Source organism: Helianthus annuus, chromosome 11, assembly GCF_002127325.2.
Source record: "Helianthus annuus cultivar XRQ/B chromosome 11, HanXRQr2.0-SUNRISE, whole genome shotgun sequence".
Lineage (NCBI taxonomy): Eukaryota > Viridiplantae > Streptophyta > Magnoliopsida > Asterales > Asteraceae > Helianthus > Helianthus annuus.
This window is the reverse complement of record NC_035443.2, coordinates 185,643,070-185,666,276: the sequence shown is the minus strand read 5'-3', so window position 1 is coordinate 185,666,276 and position 23,207 is coordinate 185,643,070. Positions and strand designations below refer to the sequence as shown.

The following is a 23,207-nucleotide window of genomic DNA, read 5'->3' as shown; positions in this document are numbered from 1 at the left end:
TATTTATTGTGTCCATAATTATTTATAGTATTGATGTATTATATATATATATGGAACCTATTAAGTGACGGTTACCTTTGAAATCAATATCATCCGTTCGATCATGTTGAGATTAAATCTAGGCCGTATAAACTCTTCATTTTAACCGCTGTCTTGATAGTTCCGAGCGGTTACTTGCAGCTAGCATGTTTTTCTGTCCATGTTCCTACATAACTGAAGAGGTGGTTTTGACGAGTGGATTCAAATGAGGTAATTGTAGGCGACGTGGGGAAATAACTCACAAAAAAACTGCTATGGTGGCGGTTGTGAGCGGTTTCTTGCAGTTTCCATAGCTGGTGGTTATCTCCATCTTTCTCTGCCCACGTCGTCGATAACCTCCATATACATTTCCTTCAAATTTGCATATTTTATGTAGGGATTTTTGTGCAATGTTTAATCATCTTAGAGAGGGCCAGAGACATGACATGTGGTTGCCTATTCAAAACATAAAAATTTAAAGATTGCATCTTGCAGTTAGAGTTATTGAGGCTGGTGAAAAGGTATTTGAACAACCGTGTGATGGTGATGCACCAAGTGAATTCCAGAAAAAAGACAGTTCATGTAAATCTCTTGAAAATTCTAAAGAAATAAAGCAAATCATCTAGAACCGATTAATGTCGAACGGCAAAGAGAGACTAGCATATGGGTTCACTTCCCGGGTGCTGATGTAGCACAAGTCTGGTTTGGGAGCCTAGAAAGAGGAAGAACCACGTGGTCTATAATGATAGTGAGTAAGTGAATGGTAGCATTCAATCTGATCCGTTCCTTTAGTTTATATGCAACTTGGTACTATTTTATGGAGATATTGGGATTACCCGTTTTGACCCAGGTACACATCCATATCAAATGATTCAGAAAGAGTCTATAAACCTTTTAAATTATTCTATTTAAAACAATCTTGCAATTATATTTAACACACCAACAAATTATAATAGATTTTTTAATCCTGGCCCAAAAGTCTTCGTTGACCCGACCTGTTTTCTACTCATCAAACTAAATTGGCAGAGTTTTGACCCGAAAGTAACCACCTCTACTAATCTTTTTATCTATTCATCACTAAATTTTTGTTGAAAGTGACCCTTTAATTGAAATCTGAATGCATATTAATGATTAGTTACAGTTGCTCTTTGTAGAGTATTTACTAATGGATTGATGTCACTCATGGAATTGATTAATGGTTGATAGCTCTTAAAAGGTGCATATCTAAATATAAATGACTCGATAGACATGCTGGTTGGTGGATATAAAGATTTGGACTCATCAAAGAGACTCAATACTCTTAGTTTTCTTGTGATGAAGTTCTTGGAACTGAGTAAGATTATTATACATACTTTTAAGAAGTTAAAATCTTTTATATTAAGTTATTTTTACTTAGTAATTTAATACTTGAAAATTTTAATAAAAAAATAAGAAATTGGATTGATGATCAAAATACTAAGTTTTTTTGACAAGAGAAAGGAAGCAGAGGATAAACTTTCTGTTGCAACAGGTAATGTATAAACTTTACTTTTGTTTTATTCATTTTATGTGTTGATGTTATTATTAATTACCTTTTGAATTTAGGGACAAAAGTTGGAAACAGAAAAGGTGGCATAAATTATAGGTGGAAAAGGTGCGGTAAAGCTTTTAACCTTCTTTGTTTTTACACATGCCTGTTAAATCGCCGACTTTATTTGATGATACAACTTATAGGTGGCTAATGGCATAATCAAACCTTTTATAGGTAAGGGGTCAATTTGCTTTATATCTCTTCTCAAACGTGTCAAATGGTTTAAACTGGAAAAAAGCTAAAATGTAAATGGGTCAAACGGTTTGAAAGAAAATCATCCATAAGCGTATTTTATTTTTTAACAATGCGAGATTATTATTGTCATAATGATATGATGTGTTATAGGAGGGAGGCGACGTTGGTTAAAGACAACAACAAGAGTATTCCAGGCTCTAAGAATAGTTGTTAATGATGAACTAAAGATGCTAGAGTCTTCTTTGTATGATTGCTACTGAAGTGTTACACCTGGCGAGAGGCTTGCAGTCATGTCGACTCACATTCTAGAGGACAAAATAAAAAAACAAACATTTCCCAACATCATTAACACCAGTTTAGTTTGGTTGACGAAAACAAAAATGTTAATTCTGAAAATGATGATGACAAAGAAACATGTGTCAAACAGGTGATCCATGGGGTTGGTGTAGTAATCCTCACAAAGAGACCCGTTACGCCTTCTAAAGCTGAAGAGAAACTGAATGTTCGTTGTAGTAGTGCCAAACTCCGGGTAATACAAAGACACCGAAGTAAAATCAGAGGGTTAGATTAGGAATGGATTATAAATCTTTATGTCTCTCATTTGGTAGCTTAGATGATGCCATCAATTTCAGATGTCAATTTACAGTTGGTAACTTGGATGCTTCTATCCAAATGCTTTGGGTGGTCTTGTACTTTCATATGCAATTTCAATATCTCTATATGCACTAGCAGTTAATGTAGGCAAAGACTTCTGTATTTACTTTTTACTTTCTACCTTGAAACATGAAAGTGTTAACGATTGTCAACTTGATGACTCATTTTTACTCGAACCTTGAAGTTACCCATTTTGACCCGTTATGACGTTATCCAAGTGACTAACCCTTCTAACCCGGCATTTTTGCTAGATCTTTTGATGATGATGATTTTGTTGAACATTTGACTTATGTATGGTTGCAGCATTGTTGTCATCTAAAAAGGTTTATGCGACTCTTTCAGTATATTAGTTATAAAGCCATATTTGATTAGTTTGTTGATATTATAGCCTGTTGGTTTGAAAACTCAAGTCTAGCATATTTGTAAAACTGGTCAATGGGTGTAAAAGAATTCTACACGATTCGGATGCTTCTACGTGAATGTGATTTAAAACGGTCAAAATATCATATTGGAACAGAGGGAGAAAGTCTATTTTATGTATTAGTTGGTTTTCTCACATTGTATCATTTGTTGGCTTAGGTGGTGGTTAGTCGGTTGCCTCTGAGTAGTCAAAAAATTGAGGACATCACCAATAAAGGTAAGTTATTCTCATGTTTGTCTCTATTGTACATGAAGTATTTTTGGTTAGTGTAATGTGATCATCTCACACCTAAGAATTACATCTATAAATGTGTAGAAAAGGGGTAGAAAACGCAGCTGTAAATGTGAGCAAAAAATGAAAAACGCAGCTACAAATATGATTAAAAGATAGTATAAAACGGAGCTGCAAATGTGATTAAAATGGCCACAAATCGCAGCTGCAAATGTGATCGAAAAGGGCATAAAACGCAGTTGTAAATGTGATAAAAACTGTTAATGTGATCTTCAAATTAAAGGAATTTTCTACTAATACGTGGAACAATGAAATTGAAAAGTTAAAAAATTATATAATGAAACAAAATGCATTTTGACCTGTACTTATGGTTGTATATTCTCATGTCAATTTCCTATTGCAATGATGTTATCCATGCATAATACTTCGCTTTTTTACGTAAGATAATCTGAAATATGTTTACTTTTGTGATTAGAGAAGCTTAGACTATGGTTCTGGGGCGGGTGTTGGGGCGTGGGTTGGGTACAAATGCCCAAGTCATCACCCCGGGTGGGCTTGGGTTTCGGCGTAGCCCCTTGGGCGGGGGTTTCAGCCCGGGCGTTGGGCGTGCCTAGCGGTCTTCCGTGACCGGCTCTCATTGACTGGGTTGGCTAGGCTATAGCGGCTAGGTTTAAAATTTAAAAAATAACCGTTTGACCAAGCCAAACGGTTCACCCAAGTACTATAAAACCCCCCATCGCCTGTCCACATCGCTACCCCAACCCTTCACTCCACCTACCCGAACCCGCTACCCACACTTGATAAGTGGCCTCTTGGACGCACGAGGAAGAGCTAGCACTTGTCACGAGCGTCGTGGACGCGATGAAGGGCCGCCAACCCGGTGAGACCCGTTACTGGCTGGAAGCTTTCGCTAGCTACCGGCACAACGTGGGGAACGACCAGCACAATCTAAACGCGTGCCAACACAAGTGGCGCGAACTACGACCGAAGCTCGACCGTTTTAAAGCCTACCACGACAGCGTCCCGGGCGGTGATATAAGTACGAAGAACGGGTGACGGTGGCCAACATCGAGTTCCGGGGCAAGGAGCGGAAGCCGTTTGACAAGCTCGCCCTGTTCGAAATCTACATAAAGCTTTAGGCTTTTTTTTTAAATTTTGTAATCTTTTTTTTTGTAGGATTTTGTAATTTTTAGGAAATTTTAATAATAATTTTAGGCTTTTTTTTTTAAAAAATTTTGTGTGTAAATTTTAATTTTAGCCTTTTTTTTTAATTTTTATAACACTAGCCAACCCACGCGGGCTAGCCACGCCCTGCCACACCGACCCAACACGTCACTTACCAGCGGGAGGCTCGAAGTCCACGTGTCAACCCATGCCTCAAACTCCTGCCCCACCATACCCCATGGTCTTATATCATAGGTTATACTGCTGTAAGGTGTGTGCTTCATCTTAGGAGGTCATTTACTATTTTAGTGATGTTAACAATGCATAGTACTTTGCAATCTTAATTAATGTAATCTAATATATGTTTACTTTTGTGATTGCAGAAGCTTATATCATATGTTATAATGCTGTAAAATGTGTGCTAGATGGTCAGAGACCGGGTGAAATTCTGTCACACAAAGGCGATATGAAAAGAGGGGAACAAATTAACAAAACTTCTCCTTAGGATTTGTCTAAACACATTTATACCGATCTCGATGTTCAAGCCAAATTACCCAAAATTTTGTACACACAAACCCGTCATCAATTTAATGTATAGAAAACATAACATAATTATAAGAATATAAACTAACCTATGCTTTTTATATAATACATATAATTATTTTTATTTGTGATGTTACTAAAAACAAACCCATTCCACAATCATGTAAATTTAATAAAACATACCCAGCTGTTATAATTGAAATATTTACATCATCACAAAAGAGCAGAACCCATTCCACCATTATGCTTGTGAGCAGTGGCGAAGCTTGACAATGAAGACGGGAAGGGGGGGGGTCAAAAACGTATATACCCAAAAATTTCTATAGAACTGGGCGGTAGAAAACGTATATACCCAAAAAGTTCTATACGAAAAATACATATATAACACTACTGAGTGAAAAGTTTGGGGGGTCGGGCGCCCCCGGCCCCTCCCAGTGCTGCCTACCATTTACGTTTGCATTAAAATGACAGTATTTCATGTTTTATCTCTCTATCAATTTTATTTTATACTGTTTGTGGTTGTATACCGCTCACGTAGGTTTTCCTTTTATAAGTTAAAAATAGTGCTTTTGTTTATAATGTTCTTTAGACTTGTGTTCACCTAACGTGGGTGTTTGAGATTGTTTATTCTGAGCTGCTTTTAAGTTTTTGACTTCTTAAAAGTTAATATGTCATTTTTGTAGTGTTTGGATAATGTGTTTTGAAAATGCGTTTCAGTGGTTTGAAAAGAAGAAAAAGAAAAGTTCGATGGTTGTAATATTTTCAAAAAAAGGATATGGAAAAGAAGAAAAGGAGAAGCGTTCCCAAACACACTCAATATACATTATCTTTGTTTGTTACGTTGTTAGCGTAAGCCGTCCAACGGACGGGTATTAAACTAGTTTGTATTATTACAGGATTGTAATTCCTTATTAGAGATAGGGATAATCTTTGTATCTCTCCCTATTTAAAGGGTTTCTCATCATAATAGACAGACACAGAGAATTACAAACCATGAACACTTTCATGGTATCAGATCCTCTGTTCTGATTAGCCCTATCTTTTTCGCAAACCTGCTGTTACGAACAATACCCTGCTGTTTTGAACATGCTGTTTAGCAAACCTGCTGTTACGAAACCCTATTTTCTTCTTTCTTTTTTTTTCGCAAACCTGCTGTTACGAAACCCTATTTTCGAACCTGCTGTTTTTTTCGGTTCTGATTACCCTGCAGCCGACCCTTAACCCTCTTCTTTCCTGTTTCCAAACCTGCTGTCCCCCACCTCTTCTGTTTTCTTGATTAATCCTCTACTGCCGCCATCATGCCAAAGTCAGATGACGGCCCTTCTCAGCCCGACAAACCTGCTGTCACCCCTCTTCACCCTGCATACACTGTCACCAATGTTCAGTCCAAGATTCAGACCCTTGATGGCACCAAAGTAACATATTCCCAATGGGTCAAACTATTCACCTTTCATGCCATCGCTTACAAGGTCCTAGACCATATCGATGACACCCAAAAACCAACCAAAACAGACCCTGATTATGAAACCTGGAAAGAAATCGATTCTTTGGTTACTCAATGGATCTATAGCACGATATTTGATGACTTGTTGGGCACCGTTCTTGACATCACCGCTTCAGCTCGTACCACTTGGCTTCAACTTTAGAAAAAATCTTGGGAAACAAGCAAGCCAAGACAGCGGCTCCGGAGACTCGTTTCGTTAACCTTACACTCGCTTCATGTGCTTCAGTCGATGATTATTGCCAACAGTTGAAAGAACTAGCAAACCAACTCTCGGATGTCGATCAACCCGTTACTGAGAGCCGAATGGTACTGTTGGTCAGAGGTCTTTCAGCCGAATTTGACAACATTGCCCAACTCATTCATTCACAGCAGGCCGACTGGGACACGGCCCGTACTATGCTTAATGATGAGGTTATCAGGTTAGAAGCTCGGAAACAACAATCCTCTTCGGTCCTCTACACATCCGCCCCTACAAACCACACCACTAATCAGCAACAACCTGCTCACCCTTCAGATAATAATCAACAGCAGCAGCCTTCCTCGTACAGGGGCAGAGGCCGCGGACGAGGTCAGGGCTACCGTGGACGCGGAGGAAGAGGAAGTGGAAACAGGGGTCAACCACCTCCAACACCCTGGAATTTTCTGAACTACACGGGACAGCAACAACAATTCCCACAATGGGCGTGGTGGTCCACCCCCCGTGTCCATACCCCACTCAGAATACATGGAAACCCAACCCCAACCCGACCCCACAGCATCCGTCAGCAAATTTTGCGGGTCAGCCACATCCGGCCCCACCCCCATACGGGTATTCCCCTTCGGGTTTCGATGCTCTCAGTCCTTCGGATCTCAGTGCAGCCTTCCAAACAATGCAGTTACAATATCAGGATCCGAATGTTGTTATGGACACTGGAGCAGAACAACATGCCACGGAAATCGAGGTATGATTCCTAATTTGAATTCTAATGCAAATACTAAATTAATGGTTGGTAATGGCGAACTTATACCTATTGAGGGATCCGGTACAGGCTACCTTCCTATTTACAACCGAACATACATTTTACCAAACATCCTTTATACCCCAAAAATCATTAAAACCCTCATTTCAGTTCGCCGTTTCACCCGTGAAGGATCTCACAACGGGGTATCCATTGAATTTGATCCTTTTGGTTTTTCCTTGATGGATCTCACAACGGGGCGTCTGCTTTCTCGCCACAATAGCACTGGCAACCTCTATTCCATCACTCCACCTACACTTTCACATTGGACATGTTAATATAGAATGGCTAGATGAGGTCTTCAAAGTTGGTCAAGTATGTTTATGAGAGAACCAGGGCCGGCTCAACCATTTTGGTGGCCTAAAGCAAATTAAAAACTCGAGGACTTTTTCCAAAAAAAAAAAAAACTATTTGAGAAAAAAAAACCCTTCTTTACCCGGGCTTGGGACCGACAAAATAAACTAACAGGTTTATTGTTGGCATTTTTTTTTTGTATTTTTATATATTGTTTGTATGTGTAAAGAAAGATAAGTTCAGAGCCCAAATATTATTATGATTTTTTTTTAAAATAATTGAAGGCCCTATTAATTTAGAGGCCTAAAGCCCAAGCCTCAAAATACTTGGGCTTGGGCCGGCCCTAGAGAGAACACATATTCCCCTTCTTAAAAGGTGAATCTTAAATCTACAACTATCCTAGACAGTCAAAGTGGGTGGGTTGGGTTGGGTTATGTATGTGATGGTTTAAATTAATTTTTCTCATGTCTTAGAATGTCATTATCATGACTGATGGTGTCGGGCTGGTTGGGTTGGGTTTGGTTGTGTAAAGGTTCAAATTGGGTTCAAGTCAAAATAGGCAGCTTTTATAAAAAAAATGTGAAATGAATTAGGTTCGGGTCAAAACAGGTTGGGTCAGAAAAGGTTCGCGTGCTATATTTGTTTTATGGCGGTTAGTGGTGACGGTGGCAGCGGTGGAGGTTACCCTTCTTGCTCATACATGATTTTCCTGTGCAGGTTTTTGATTATTATTTATAAAATTATCATGGTGCAGGTATTCTACAGGTAAAAGGGATGCTTATATACTCCGTTCATTAGTCTCTCGGTTGCCTTATGTGGAATTAGAGTTCATCCTGATTGATATCTGCTGTTCTATGTTTGAGATTCGCTTACTTAAGCAGCTCAACTCAACTCAACTCAACTCAACGGTCAAAAGATAGAAGTCAAATTCTTGTGGTCAATGGTCATGTTTATAGGAGTTATTGGGTTAAAGTTTGCTACAAAAATGGTAAAAGGAGAAGCAGGTTAATTAATGTATTATCTGAAAGTAAAAAACGGACAATGGACAAGGGATGAAGGACCCTGATCAAGGCATAGAGTCATAGCATATCATCTTTGTTCATTGCACAACCCATAAGCTTGACCCGTTAGTAAGTCCTAATTTGTCTTAATAGCTCAACTGCAGTTTCTGTCCAACTAGTCACCGACATAAATTTAACAAATAAAATTTATATTTATAATGTAACAGTATCACACATTACAACTGAAATTTCTTGTATAGCAGGTGATGAAGAAACAATGATGAAGTTGTGAACAAAGGGATGCTGCTATAGCTGACGTTAATTAAGTAGATCGCCAATATTAGTCCTCAGTTTAAATACAAACTCTAGCTAAAATAATCATAACTAAAACAGTTACCTTATTAATCATCTTCTTCTACATGCAGCAGCACATGGCTCATGGTTGGTCTTGCATTTTTATCTTCCGCACAACACGCTAATCGGAGTTCCCATTACACTCATGTCGTAATTTCCATTGACAACTTCTTGGACCTTTCATCAAACAGGTCACGGATAAACTCACAAAATTAATGAATATAATAGCAGCTGTTTGCTCAATTCATTGCAGTTGGAGTCAAATAAAAACAGAAGTCAGAATCCAACGTCTGCAGAAGAAGTATTACAATCACGCATAGCTTAAAGTTCAGATTTCAACAGTTTCTCTTCAACCATAACATCCACCTCAACCACCTTATTGTGAGATTCACTGGACTTACAGTCAACAACAGTTTAAAGATGCAATTATAGTTATGCTATTGAAGTTATATCCATCCACAACTACTTTTTCCTCGTTCGTTGAATCATCATCACCCACACCAGCACTCATTTCACTTCTAACATCGTTCTGGCATTTCATCAAACACCTTGTGGTCAAACTCGACTTTTGTAAGTCAAGAAGAATAACATGACCCAAAATCTCTCTGTTATTATCATTGCTGATAATAGTACTATTTTGATGTTGGAGAACAGAATCACTTACATGAGTACTTTGTTACCTTTAACCATCAAACAAACCTGGCACCATTTTATAACTTCTTCCCATATTCAGGAGCCAAATATAACAACACTTTTTATTTTTATTCTGACACAACTAAAAGTCACTAAAAATTGAATATTATTTCCTTTAAACGAATTCTACCGTTTCCTGTCCCTCCAAATGATAGAACTTTTTTTTTTATCAAGATATATAATAAAAACTTGCGCCATGAACTAACTGGCAATTGGCCTACTAGTTTGATATAAGATATTGTTCAGGGATAACAACGTTTTATAAGATAAGGTATAAAGTATAAACTCCAAATGTCAATCGCCCTCCCGTCCAACTTGTCTAACATCTATTCCCATTTGCAACATTACCAACTTGTCTAACATCTATGATGACGAGAAAGCATCCTCCGACTACCAAAAGATATTTACAGAACTCACGAACATATCATATTATTATAGAACAATATGTAACTGTTACAGAGAACTCTTATACGAATCAATCTTGCAGAAGAAAATTGCAAGGTCATGTGATGGTAATTAGCAGACTGCATTGATCTGTCTTTGATGTTTGAAGGGTCTGTTTTGTAAAAAGAGTATAATTTAATACTCATCTTCTTGAACTCTTAAATGTGTAAAAAGACTACTCAACCAAGATATATCATCAAAGACAAGACTAGCACAAATGGGTAGGTGTGTGAAGGAATGGTGAATCAGTCTAATAATGGAAGTTTACATATTGTTTCGGTCTACCTCGGCTATGGCTAAAGGGAATGGAAAGGACCAAAGAAAAGAGACAAATTGTGAATCAGTCTAATAATGGAAGTTACATTTAAATAGGTGTCTAATTTACTTAAAATTACATCCGAAAATACCGATTTTATGCTTCATAAACAGAGCGTATGGGATCATATTTCTTCTTAAAGTTGAGAAAACACCCAAATCTCCTACAATTTGAAAGTGAATGTTTTTGAATTTACCATTAATCCACTCAGCTCAATCTTAGTACCGCAAGTCACAGTGTAAGACTGTAATAAGAACAAAGACGCAAGATACTCGTGTGAATAGGTCTAAGAAATTCGACAACAAAAGGAATAACAAATCAAATCTTCAGCATTACAGAGTAAACTAAAAGGGAAACCATATAAAACAATGCTTGATAATGTATCGACATGACAACCCTTATTTAGGATTTCAAAATCAACAGCAGACACGCTACGCAATTGCAAGTATAAACCAAAGAAACGCCAACGAAAATGGTAGTTTAATCAACATTCAACTAAATTTCGGCGTCGTAAACAATTAGCATACCAGGTACAAACTGAAAAAGAAAAGGCCAGATACAAAATAATCAAAATCTAGAAGAGATGACTAATCAATATATTCAAACGGATGCACATAAGATGCAAATATACCTTTATGTTTTCTCCAAAGTAAATGATCTACCGGATTATTATTATTATACAACCACATAATGAAATAGCGAAGTCAATACTATAATTGGTAAGTGAGAGCGAGTAATATTATTATCAAAGTCAAGAATTAGTGACTAATAAACATATTCAAACTGATAGTCATGATAAGATACACATACATCTCTCTTCTTTCCCAAATTAAGTAGATGATCATATGCAGGATTATACAACCGACTAAGGTTTAATAAAAGTTTTAGCCTATAAACTGACACTGACAACTATTTCTTTCAGATCACTTATAAGTTGCATCACCACCATCATGTCTAATCGCCACAAGCTTAACCAAATCAATTAAATAAAATACAAACACTTACCAAGTGAAGGTGATCACAGTAAACAAATACGTTTTATAATCCCATCCATGAGAGAACCGGACGTGTGAGTGAAATTGAGGAAATAGGAATATACGGGAAATATATACATAGAGATATTGAGAAGCAGCAATAACAAGGAAACTTGTAGGAAAATAGGAAAAGTTGTGTGTTTATAAGAAAATTATCAAAATAGCCGTTAATGTTTATTTTTGTGATTATGGGACTCAGTTGAATCAGATTTGACATGTATATGTTGGCCCCAAAATGGATCTTGATCTCTAGACAATTGAATAACTTGAATATAAACTTAATATCTGAATACATGAATGAATTACAATTGAAATCTAAAGCCCTATTTATAGTTTCTAATGGGTGCGATCCAATAGACGCGTCTCTTCACGAACGGGTGCGTCCTTTGATCTTGTGGTTGAGAATTAACATGAAGATGTGTGTCTCCTTGTCCAAGAGTCGCGTCCCCCTTGTCTTCTTTGTGACCCTTTGATCGAACAGGCATGTCTCTAAGGAGACATGTCTTTTCCTTTAGTGAAGCGGTTATAATCTTTCAGTTTTACACCTTCAGTCCCTGAATTTTGTAACCGCCATATAACCACCTTTTAACCGCCACATAACTAACTTTATACTAATAACTAATAAACCCTTGTACTTGGATGTGAAAAGATTAAGGATTTCATTCACCCCCCTAATCTTGAACATCCTTGAGTTGTTGTAGATCTTGAACTTGATCAATTCCATCTTCTTGAAACTCTTCGGTATCCAATGTTTCACACGGATCTTCTTATTCACCAACCTTGCTTCTCACGAACCTTGTTTCACTTGAACTCGTTTCACACGAACTTGCTTCACACTTGTCTTGACCGTACTTGATTTGTATCTCACGAACCTTTTCTTGTGTAGTTGTCTCAACACGAACTCCACCCGGTCTTGATTAACTTCCCCACCATCATATCACATGATCAGAATCCATCTCGCATAGATTTTTGATAAACTGACTCACTCAGATCTCTCTTGCGGTTGTATCACACAACAATTTTTTTCTGACCCAATCACAGGATACGAGTGTCTTCTTCTTGATCTATCACAGATTAAATATCCTCTTCACGGTTGTCTCTCACAACGGGTTCTTCATCATTGATTGCTTCCCTCACGGATTCTTCACTTTTTCCTGATCCATTCACTAGATTGTTTTGTTGTACCTTTCACAGGTTATCTTCCTCCGCATCACACGGTTTTTTCCCTTTGATCGTTTCACACGACCAAATTCCATGTTTCTACCACTCTTCATCGTCTAGGCACATCAGAAGTGCCAGTTCATCATCATCTTCTATTTCGACCAAGAGTGTCTTACTTTCTTTGGTTTTCTTGGTTAGGCATTCATAGGCATAGTGCCCAAGTTTCTCACATCTGTAGCAAGTGATTTTTGACTTATCTCTCATAGTCGGTGTCTCTTGCTTGCTATCATCCCTTTGTGGTTTGTCGGTTCCTTCCGAATCGTAAGAGGTGTGTCCTTCACCCCTACGTTGATAATTGCCTCTCCCTCGGCCTCGTGATGGACGGAATCTCCCTCGTCCATGATTTCCAACATGTTGTCCATGACCCGCATACAAAAGTTCTTCTAGATTGTTCACGGGGCTTACCTTTTTCTTCAACTTTAACCTTTCTTCATACGTTTTTAATCTACCAATAGCCTCGTCTAACGTCATTGTGTCTAGATCGGAGTATTGCTCGATTTATGCAACTATTTGAGTAAAACTATCTGGCACGTCGTTTAGAAGTTTTCGTACCAGAGTGGATTGATTCAACGTTCTTCCGTACTCGCTTGCCCGTGTAACAATATTATTGATCTTTGCAGTGAACTCGTCTATTGTGTCATTTTCCTTCATTTGCAATAACTCAAATTCTGACATGAGTGTATGCAAACGCGCCTTTTGCACACGGTCTACACCAACATGTCTAGTCTTGAGATTTTCCCAAATTTCCTTTGCAGTCTTGCAACTTGCAACTTGCAATACAACGTCTTCCGGTATTGCTTGGAATAGATAAGCAATTGCCGCCTTATCTTTCTTAACATCCGTCTGTGTATTTTCTGTCGGTTCAATCGTTTCCCACTGTCCATTCGCTTCTAAAATTGTTTTGATGCGAATTGCCCAAACCGTGTAGGTTGTCGGTTTCAGGATTGGACACTGAAATTGGGAAAGAGAACTTCTTTCCTTTTGAATTACTATTTGTGGATTCGGTCCGGTTACTCCTGACATATCTTCCGACCGAACAATCTTCACTTTCAAAAAACTTTATCTTTCTTGGTTTCAACAAACCTCTAATCCTTAACCCCCCGCGTATAATCCAACGCGTAACAATCGATCAATCTAAATCGCACTAAACCCGGAATCAAAACCCTAGATTCCTAACCCCTGGTTCGACCCTGAACCGAAAATAAACTAACTTGCGAATTGAGAAAATATAATAAAACCTGATCGTGAATTCCCTGCGATGCCTAGAGCCTGATGCTCTGATACCAATTGTTGGCCCCAAAATGGATCTTGATCTCTAGACAATCGAATAACTTGAATATAAACTGAATATCTGAATACCTGAATGAATTACAATTGAAATCTAAAGCCCTATTTATAGTTTCTAATGGGTGCGATCCAATAGACGCGTCTCTTCACGAACGGGTGCGTCCTTTGATCTTGTGGTTGAGAATTAACATGAAGATGTGTGTCTTCTTGTCCAAGAGTCGCGTCCCCCTTGTCTTCTTTGTGACCCTTTGATCGAACAGGCATGTCTCTAAGGAGACATGTCTTTTCCTTTAGTGAAACAGTTATAATCTTTCAGTTTTACACCTTCAGTCCCTGAATTTTGTAACCACCATATAACTACCTTTTAACCGCCACATAACTGACTTTATACTAATAACTAATAAATCCTTGTACTTGGATGCGAAGAGATTAAGGATTTCAGTATACAATGTTGCTAACAAATGCACACCAATTGCTTGATGAAATGCATGTATGAGACTTGCCTTTGACTATTTGACATGAACTTCAATACTGCTTTCATGACACAGATTTAATAAATGTCTGGTAAAGCAAAGTGATTAAACCCCGTGTATGTGTACGTGTATTGATCGAAGCCTAAGCGGCCTGGTGATCGATTAGAACCCTATTTGATATGGAATGTTGAAAACGATTTGTTTTCTTGTGAACTGATTACTTTGTGAGTTTAGTTTGTTTGATTTTGTGCATTAACAACATGCTGAAGAATGTGTGTTCTTACGAATTAATATTGTTACCACAAGCGATGTTTTTGTTCCTCATTAGTGATTTAAAGGCTATTTGCAGGTTTTGTTGATACGTAGGCTTGTCTTGCAGAAATTAAGGATAATAAAACAATAAATCTATTTTCTTGTATATTAAAATTTATCTGATAAGCAACCTTAGGTCAATTCTGTTGCAGTTAACTTTGATGCAGGTTCCCATGAAAAAGGTATTGAACCATGTGTATGGCCCTGTTTGTCTTATTAATATATTGTTTTGGCTCTTGCTAAGGTGTTGTTTGTTTTTGCAGACATAAACTGTCTGCAAGCTGATTTCATCTGTTTCCATGTCTGCAACTGAAGATGTGGTCTGAAGCTCTGCAAGCTGAAAATATCAGACTGTTTGTTTTTAGTGTCTGTATAAACTGAAAATCATCAACAAACATACAAGATCTTCAACTCTAATCCACACCCAACTGTACTTTAATTCCACGATTCACCTCACCAGTTGACAATCACACACCTACACCTCTACCCCCCTCTCTCGGTTTCTCAGTGACCCACACCCGAGCCGGCAGTCCCCTCCGGCCACACACCCAGATGCAAGCAGAGAGAGAGAGAGAGAGTCTCGACGGAGAGAGAAGGGTTGCGAGAAGAGAAGAGTGACCGGTGAGAGAAAGGGGAGGCCGACCACCTTCCCCATGGCAGCGTGGTGGCCGTCACTCTGACGAAGCTCAATGTTGGCCGACAACTCTGATTTCACTTGAGATTCTCCGATAATGATATTGAAGACGACTCAACGTCACGACTCAAAGTCTCTCCAGTAAACTGCAACTCTCATTCTCCATTTGAGGGAGAAGACGACCAGACGGTGGTGGTGGTGGTGGTGGTGGTCGGCCGGTACAAAGATCAAATGGGGGTGGTTTAGAGGGTGTGGATGTGTGGTGATCGGAGTTAGCTGGTACGTCGCCGGAGTCCGGCGACTCGATCTAAGGGGGAGAAGAAGGGTGGATGAGGTCTGTGTATAAGGTCTGCTCTTCATTTGTGTTTAGGGTTTTTGTTTTGGTTCTTTGTGAAGATGTTTTAAGCAAGGAATCATAGCTTAATTTTTAAGATGAAAAAAGGTGATTTCAGATCTGTTTAAAGAAAAAAAAACAAACAGTCTTCAAGACCTTATGTCTGCCCGCCTGCAGACGTAGGCTCTTTGCAGACCTTTTAAGCAAAAACAAACAACCCCTAAATGAGCAGACGTCGTTCCAATGCTCATGAAAACCAAATGCGTATTAAGTCAATTGGATATATTATGATATGACGCTCTTACTATCCATATGTTCCTATAAATTACTACTAGTTAATCAATCTATGGCTAAAAGATAAATTAGATAAAACTAAAGAGTGCAGAGGACTTGTTGGGTATTCATGAGTTGCAAGCCATTTACTCTTCCAATAATAAGCCTTAAGCTACTTCTCCAAATATCTTAGTAATTAACTGGTTGTAAATTTACCATTGGAAGTTAGTAGCTGCGGTTCTAATTTCTAAATGAAAATGTGGATCTTGGTGCATCCGAATCCATTGTTGAAGAACCTGATTCAGTTTTGATTGAAAAGGAGGATCTTGGTGCATACAAGTATACAACAAAAAGTCAATAATGGCCATAATCTTGTTGATGATATTAGCACTTAAAACAGTTAAAGATAAAACATAACATGAAAACCCATTTTCAAATTAGTTTGTTTCTATCTATATGTTTCTTTCAGTGCTCTCTAAAGCTTCAACTGATGCCGAAACTTTACAATCGGCTGAAAAGTCAAAAGTCAACTCTGGGAAGTCAAATGCAGCAACATCTGACATTTCTAGCCTACATCACAAGAGCAATCAAATTGTTACTTGTTTTGTATTTGACAATTTTTGTATAGAAGTTCGATCAAAATAGGTTCTTTTAAGTCAAAGACAATTGTTGATTTGTAATTTGAACTGTTGGGTTAATCGGTTTATTCATGGGTTAAACGGGCAGGTTAGCGGGTCACGGGTTAACGGGTACAAGTCAAATTAGCAGTTTATTGTGGAAGACTTGAAATTTTATTAAATTGTTATTAGGAACGTGTGGGTCATATTCCTATTCTGCAGGTCAACTGAAGTCAACGGTAAAAATAAATTAGAAGTCAAATGCTTGTGGTCAGTGGTCAAGTTTATGGGAGTTATTGGGTCAAAGTTTGCTGTGACACTCTAGGTTTTCCGAACAACTACCTTGTATTACATTGTGCGTGTATATGTGTTATAAAATGAAAGTTGTGATTTCTTTTGCGCTATGTACCGATAATGTGTTGTATGTATGTATGATATAAATATATATTAGAGTAGGAGTGAGCCGAGACCACGAAACCCAACTCGAGACCACCCGGTCTCGAGTGAACAATGGACATTTGGGCCGGTTGGGCCATGCCACTCGGAACCAAATGTGCCGGCTTGAAACGGGTATAAAAACCCAAAACCCTCACCACACTCTCCTTTACACTCTCATTCATTTCACCCTCACAACTCTCACACTCTCTACCTCTCACTAAAACCCTAAAACCCTAGCAACCAAGCATCACCCTCTCCCCTCTCTCGGATCCAACCGAAACATCAAGGCTCTCGGATTCTAGCTCGAGATCATCACTCGGAACTTGGCTCATCAATCTCTTGTACTCCTCCATCTAACCGGTTAGTGTCTTAAGTGTTTACCATGATTTTTGGGTTGTTGATGATAAAGTGCATTAGGGATTTTAGCATGATAGAAACAATGTGTTTTAGCTATAATGTGAAGATTTACATATTATACAACCCCTTGTATTGTGATAACATGAATGATGATCTTTAATGCTAAGTGGAAATCGAATCAAGTGTTGTTATTGTTGATGATATTCATGTTCTAATGATAATGTGTGATTAAGAGTGCCTATTTACCGAATGGTTGTGACGTTAACAAGTGGATCTTTGAAATGATTGTTGAATGATGATGTGCTTGTTGAATGATATGCTTGAATATATGATGAACTAGATGAATGTGATATGAATATTCAAAAATGCCTGATTTGATCTGTTTTGCTTGGTAAATAGACAAAGAAACATGTTTGTGTATTCTGATTGGTTAGTACAAAATTTCATGAAATCAAAATGCTATTGGCTAGTACATTTGCCAGGTTCTAGAAGGATTCAGGAGCACGTAACAGTGGTTGCGAGTCGGAACCCTTGGTTGCGACTCGAGACCAGAACGTGATCCTTCGAGATCTCCCGGTTGCGACTCGCAAGCAGCACACTCGAGACCAAGCATGATGAACCGAAACCAGGGTTGCGAGTCGGCATTCCTTGGTTGCGACTCGAGACCAAGCATGATGAACCGAAACCAGGGTTGCGAGTCGGAATCCCCCGGTTGCGACTCGAAACCGTGCATTCTCGAGTCGGAACCGCCCTTGTCTCGACTGGGCTACCTAAGTGTTATTGGGCCAAAAGCTTGTTGGACTATCTGTTGACTGGACTGCTTGTGTATCTGTTACTGTTGTGAATGTTAGAACAGGCCCAATAACCCAACTGTTGAATGTGTGCTTATTAAGTGTGCCTATACGTGATTACTTGTACCCCAACTTGACCTATATTTGGTAACCATACTAGGACGTGGTGACCAACGTGTTTGACCAAGTAAATAATCTACCGAGCAACCCAAGGTGAGTTCACAACCTAAAGCATGCGTTCCCGGTGGTTTGGGAAACGGAACTACAAACAACACTATCCCCTATGAGGGATACAACTTACTTTTCTTCCCTTGTTATTGGGAACCTTTGGTTAATTACTGTTTATACGGATTGCAACTAACGACACTAAACAAAACTCTATCACTCAAGTCCCTACTACATAATACCGATTAGTCGCCGGGGCCAGGCGAACGGGTTATTAGTTGATAGCGCTATTTAGGTTTTACCAACCTCACACCGTGCCATGGTTTGGGATCGGTCGTGAACTAATGTACTCAGGCATCCGTCAATGATGATAGAACATTGACATCGGGGCATCCTGCGGAAACGCAAACGGTTACCTAGTGTTCGGTATTGGAAAAACAGTTTAGTCGCTAACTTTTGGGGTAGCTCCCCATGGCATGTATAAACGAGTAAATTAACTGGTGAAACAAGTTTTTGGTAATTAAAACTGGACAACTAGTGAACTCACTCAGCATTATTGTTGACACCTTACTGCATGCTTTGCAGGTAACCAGTGACTGAGGAGCTGCTGCTTGGGGATGTGTAGTGTTCGTCAAAACCCGTGTGTTGGGTTTTACTTATCTTGAACCATGAACTATCTTTTAAAACTATTTGGTTTATGCTTCCGCTGTTTTGTTTAAACTTACTATCGAACTCAAACTACGATGTTGCTAACTACTTTAGATAGCAATTACTTTACTATTAACCAATGCTTAGTATAATTGGTGGCTGGATCCTGGTCAGTCACGCCCTCAAGCGGATGTTACTCCGCAGGTGGAATTTGGGGGTGTGACATTTGCTATGAATATGGTAAAGGGAGGAGCATGTTAATTAGTTATCTGAAAGTAAAATATGGACCAGGGATGAAGCACCTGATCATAGCAGTTAATGTAGAACATACTGGATTTTGATGGTCTGGATTTGGTCAAAAGCTTCTAAAAGGTGGGCCATAGTCAACTAGATGTCAATGCAGTCAAAAGTCAACAATACTTGAAGCATGAGAAGTCAATGCAGGAAAACACTCCAAAACAACATGAATTATGCACTCAAAGTTGGAAATTCTACTAGGCTAAGATATGAGAGCATAAAGAAAACTGCTTTTGGTCTTGGGTACAACTTGTGAAGAAGAAGTACAATAGACAAAGCACTTGTTTGGTTTGCTATCTTTAGACATTCCAAAGTCCAAACTTTATACAGTATACCTAGGCTTAAAAATTATGTTTCTTTGGAAGCTGGGAAAAAAGTGTTGACTTTTTTGGTCAATGCTGACCGAAAAGTCAACAGAAGTCACACTCAACTGGCTGGAAGACAACTTTAACGCAGCAGGGAGTGATAGACCTTATTTAAGCCCGATTGTTTTGGTAGTGTTGTGTGAATTGCAATGGTCCTACACCATATGGATATTATTCATACTTTATTTAATGGAGATTTGCAAATTCTGTAGAGAGCCCTTAATAAATCGGCATGGTGCAAGTATATGTCGGCTAGGATTCAGCCTAGTTTAAAACTGGATATTGGCATGACATTTTTTGTCGACTAGGATGCAAATCGGAATGAAGAAAATCAATAATTGAAATTGAAAACATAATCTCTTCACATCCTATAAGTATTAGGGTTTATTATGTAATTAGTTAATAGTTAGTTTTATTAAAGTTAGATTAGTGATAGAAGTGCGGGGACTAGATGCGACAAAAAGAAAGTTAGTAACCTACATGTTTTTGGATCGACACATCCAAGGGACGTATCCCTTCACTGATCGACGGCAGGAAACAAGAACACAGGGACGCAACCTTTCATCTTCAATTGAGAGCCACAAGATCAAAAGACATAACTGTTCGCGAAGAGACACGTCTATTGGATTCGCACCTCTTCAATTAGTATAAATAGGGTTAGATTTTCTATTGTAAAAACATTCTCATTCATTCACTTGTACATACATTCAAGATTTGTATTCTTTCAATCAAGGTTAGTTTGTGTTTATTTCATTCGTTGTTATATTCATTGTTTGTCAAGAAGATTCTGGGCAACAGTGGTATCAGAGCCTAGGGCTCAAATTCGTTTTGGAAAACAATCATCAGGCGGGTGGTTGAATTCCCCTAACAATTCTAATCACGCATGAGGCGTCGATTAGGTTGTTTTTCTTAAGTTTTAACACCAATCGCATCAAGCGGGTACGATTGTTGTTCGTTCGTTAATCGTTCATCAGGAGGGTGTTCGATTTTTATCTGATCATCACTCATCACTGAGGGTATTCAGATTCTGAGTTTTTTTGTTAATTCAAATCACGGCAAGAGGCTACGATTCGGGTTAAGAAGACGGAAACAAATCTGAGAAGTTTGTATTCCGGTTTCAAGAAGCAATCGCAAATCTGAGAAGTTTGGGTTGTTTGAAGTTTGCAAAAGACACAAAATCTGAGAAGTTTTGTGATATCAAAGCATCAAGAGGGTGTTCGTTTGAGAAGTTTAGTCGCAAATCAAGCGGGTCTGGGGCTGATTTTTGGTTTGTATTTAGAGAGTCGCGAATCAAGCAGAAAGAAAAAAAACGCAGCCAAGAGGGTTGTTAAGAAAAGTCAGAAACCGTGCGGAGAATCACGATAAGAGAAGTCGGTCGGTTCGCAAATTCCAGGTTCTACGTTCTATTTTTCTGGAATTTATATAAGGTTTAGAAATTGTTTTGATTCCGTTAGAAAATTAGTGTGAATTTTTTGGAATCATAGACTTCGGTTTTAGGAGAAAACCAAAGTTTAGAAAGTGAAAATTGTTGGAAAGGAAATTATGGCGGATTCAGGAGGAGCCTCTCCGTCAAACGCGGTAGTAATTAGAGAGGGTAGTTCGTTCTCCCAGTTTCAGTGTCCTATCTTAAAGTCTACAAACTATACGGTATGGGCAGTCCGTATAAAAACCATTTTGAGGGCAAACAGTTTATGGGAAATGATAGAACCAAAAGAAAATACGCAAGCGGATGAAAAGAAGGATATGATGGCAACCGCTTATTTATTTCAAGCACTACCGGAAGATATGATAATACAAGTTGCAAGTTGCAAGAGTGCAAAAGAAATTTGGGATGCATTAAAGACTAGACACGTCGGTGCAGATCCAGTGCAAAAGGCACGTCTTCAAACGCTCAAAACAGAGTTTGAGATGTTAAAGATGAAGGAGGAAGACACTATCGATTCGTTCACTGCAAGACTAAATAGCATTGTCACGAGGGCAAGTGGTCTTGGATCAACTTTTGATCAACCGACTTTAGTACGGAAACTTCTGAGTTCTGTACCAAAAAGGTTCGTTCAAATTGTTGCAACCATTGAACAATTCGCTGATTTAGAAACAACGACGCTAGACGAGACAATTGGAAGGTTGAAAGCCTATGAAGAAAGGACCGGTTTGGTGGATGAAAACCCGGTATATAATCAAGAGAAACTTATGTATACGCGACGCGACAAGAACTATGGTCGTGGAAGACGTTTTGGGAAGAATGGACAAGGAAGGTTCAACTCATCGCAAGACAAATGGCGTGATGGAAAGTTCAAACAAGAAGATGATGATGAAGATTCATCACATGATGCTTACAAGAATAGAAGCAACCAAAGGAAATTCGGGAAGGATTTAAGCAAGATAAAATGCTACAATTGCCAAAAGTTTGGTCATTATGCCTCAGATTATCCTGAGTCAAACCAAAGAGAAGCAGAATCAAATCTGGTGTAGGAAGACGAGGAACCAACTCTCCTAATGGCAATCAAAGAAAACTGCAATGATCTACTTCAACAAGCACATGATGGCAAGCAAGACATGGAGAAAGATCAGGGTGCAACATAAGGATGTTCAAGATTAGGGGGGTGAATGAAAACATAATCTCTTCACATCCTATAAGTATTAGGGTTTATTATGTAATTAGTTAATAGTTAGTTTTATTAAAGTTAGATTAGTGATAGAAGTGCGGGGACTAGATGCGACAAAAAGAAAGTTAGTAACCTACATGTTTTTGGATCGACACATCCAAGGGACGTCTCCCTTCACTGATCGACGGCAGGAAACAAGAACACAGGGACGCAACCTTTCATCTTCAATTGAGAGCCACAAGATCAAAAGACATAACTGTTCGCGAAGAGACACGTCTATCGGATTCGCACCTCTTCAATTAGTATAAATAGGGTTAGATTTTCTATTGTAAAAACATTCTCATTCATTCACTTGTACATACATTCAAGATTTGTATTCTTTCAATCAAGGTTAGTTTGTGTTTATTTCATTCGTTGTTATATTCATTGTTTGTCAAGAAGATTCTGGGCAACAGAAATGAGGCGGACAAAATTTTGGGTTTTTATATCAATAAATGGTCCACATGCAAGTCTAATTAGAACTGTAGTAATGGGATATATGATGTATGGGCCGAGAGGGGTAATCATGTATGACGGCCGGCAAGGTCAACGTACAATCCGAATACGAATGTGATATTGGTTCAATATGTTTATTGGGAATATATTTTTTGAAGTTATATAGATCCATCAACTCGGTTGTGATGAATAGAATGATTGGGCTTATGAATGTTATGTAATTTGTTGGGCTTAGAAAGTGTAACAAAAAGTTAGTTATAAAATGGAATCATTGGGAAGAAAGTCAACGCGTCAAAGATGGACGGCTAATTAAACCGCATTGTGAAGTCTATTAAAAGCGTGTGAAAGTGAAGGTTTGGACTTTAGAGAAACCGGAAGCATAGAATTTATATTGGGGTCATTTCTAAATGGTTTTGATTTTGTTTTGATATTGGGCCACTAAAAACCCAAATCATGAAGA

General features: G+C 38.5%; 1 protein-coding gene and 1 long non-coding RNA gene across 2 annotated transcripts; both read left to right on the top strand.

Annotated features, from left to right (window-relative positions):
• Positions 1-418: 418 nt before the first annotated feature.
• On the top strand, positions 419-2,589 carry LOC110891445. Its single transcript, XR_004873355.1, has 2 exons — positions 419-1,651; positions 1,934-2,589. It is a non-coding gene; the product is annotated as an uncharacterized LOC110891445 (long non-coding RNA).
• A 3,505-nt stretch (positions 2,590-6,094) lies between these two features.
• LOC118484210 lies at positions 6,095-6,946 on the top strand. Its single transcript, XM_035980210.1, has 3 exons — positions 6,095-6,419; positions 6,527-6,719; positions 6,829-6,946. The coding sequence occupies exons 1-3, from the start codon at positions 6,095-6,097 to the stop codon at positions 6,944-6,946; spliced, it is 636 nt and encodes a 211-aa protein (XP_035836103.1).
• Positions 6,947-23,207: the final 16,261 nt, after the last annotated feature.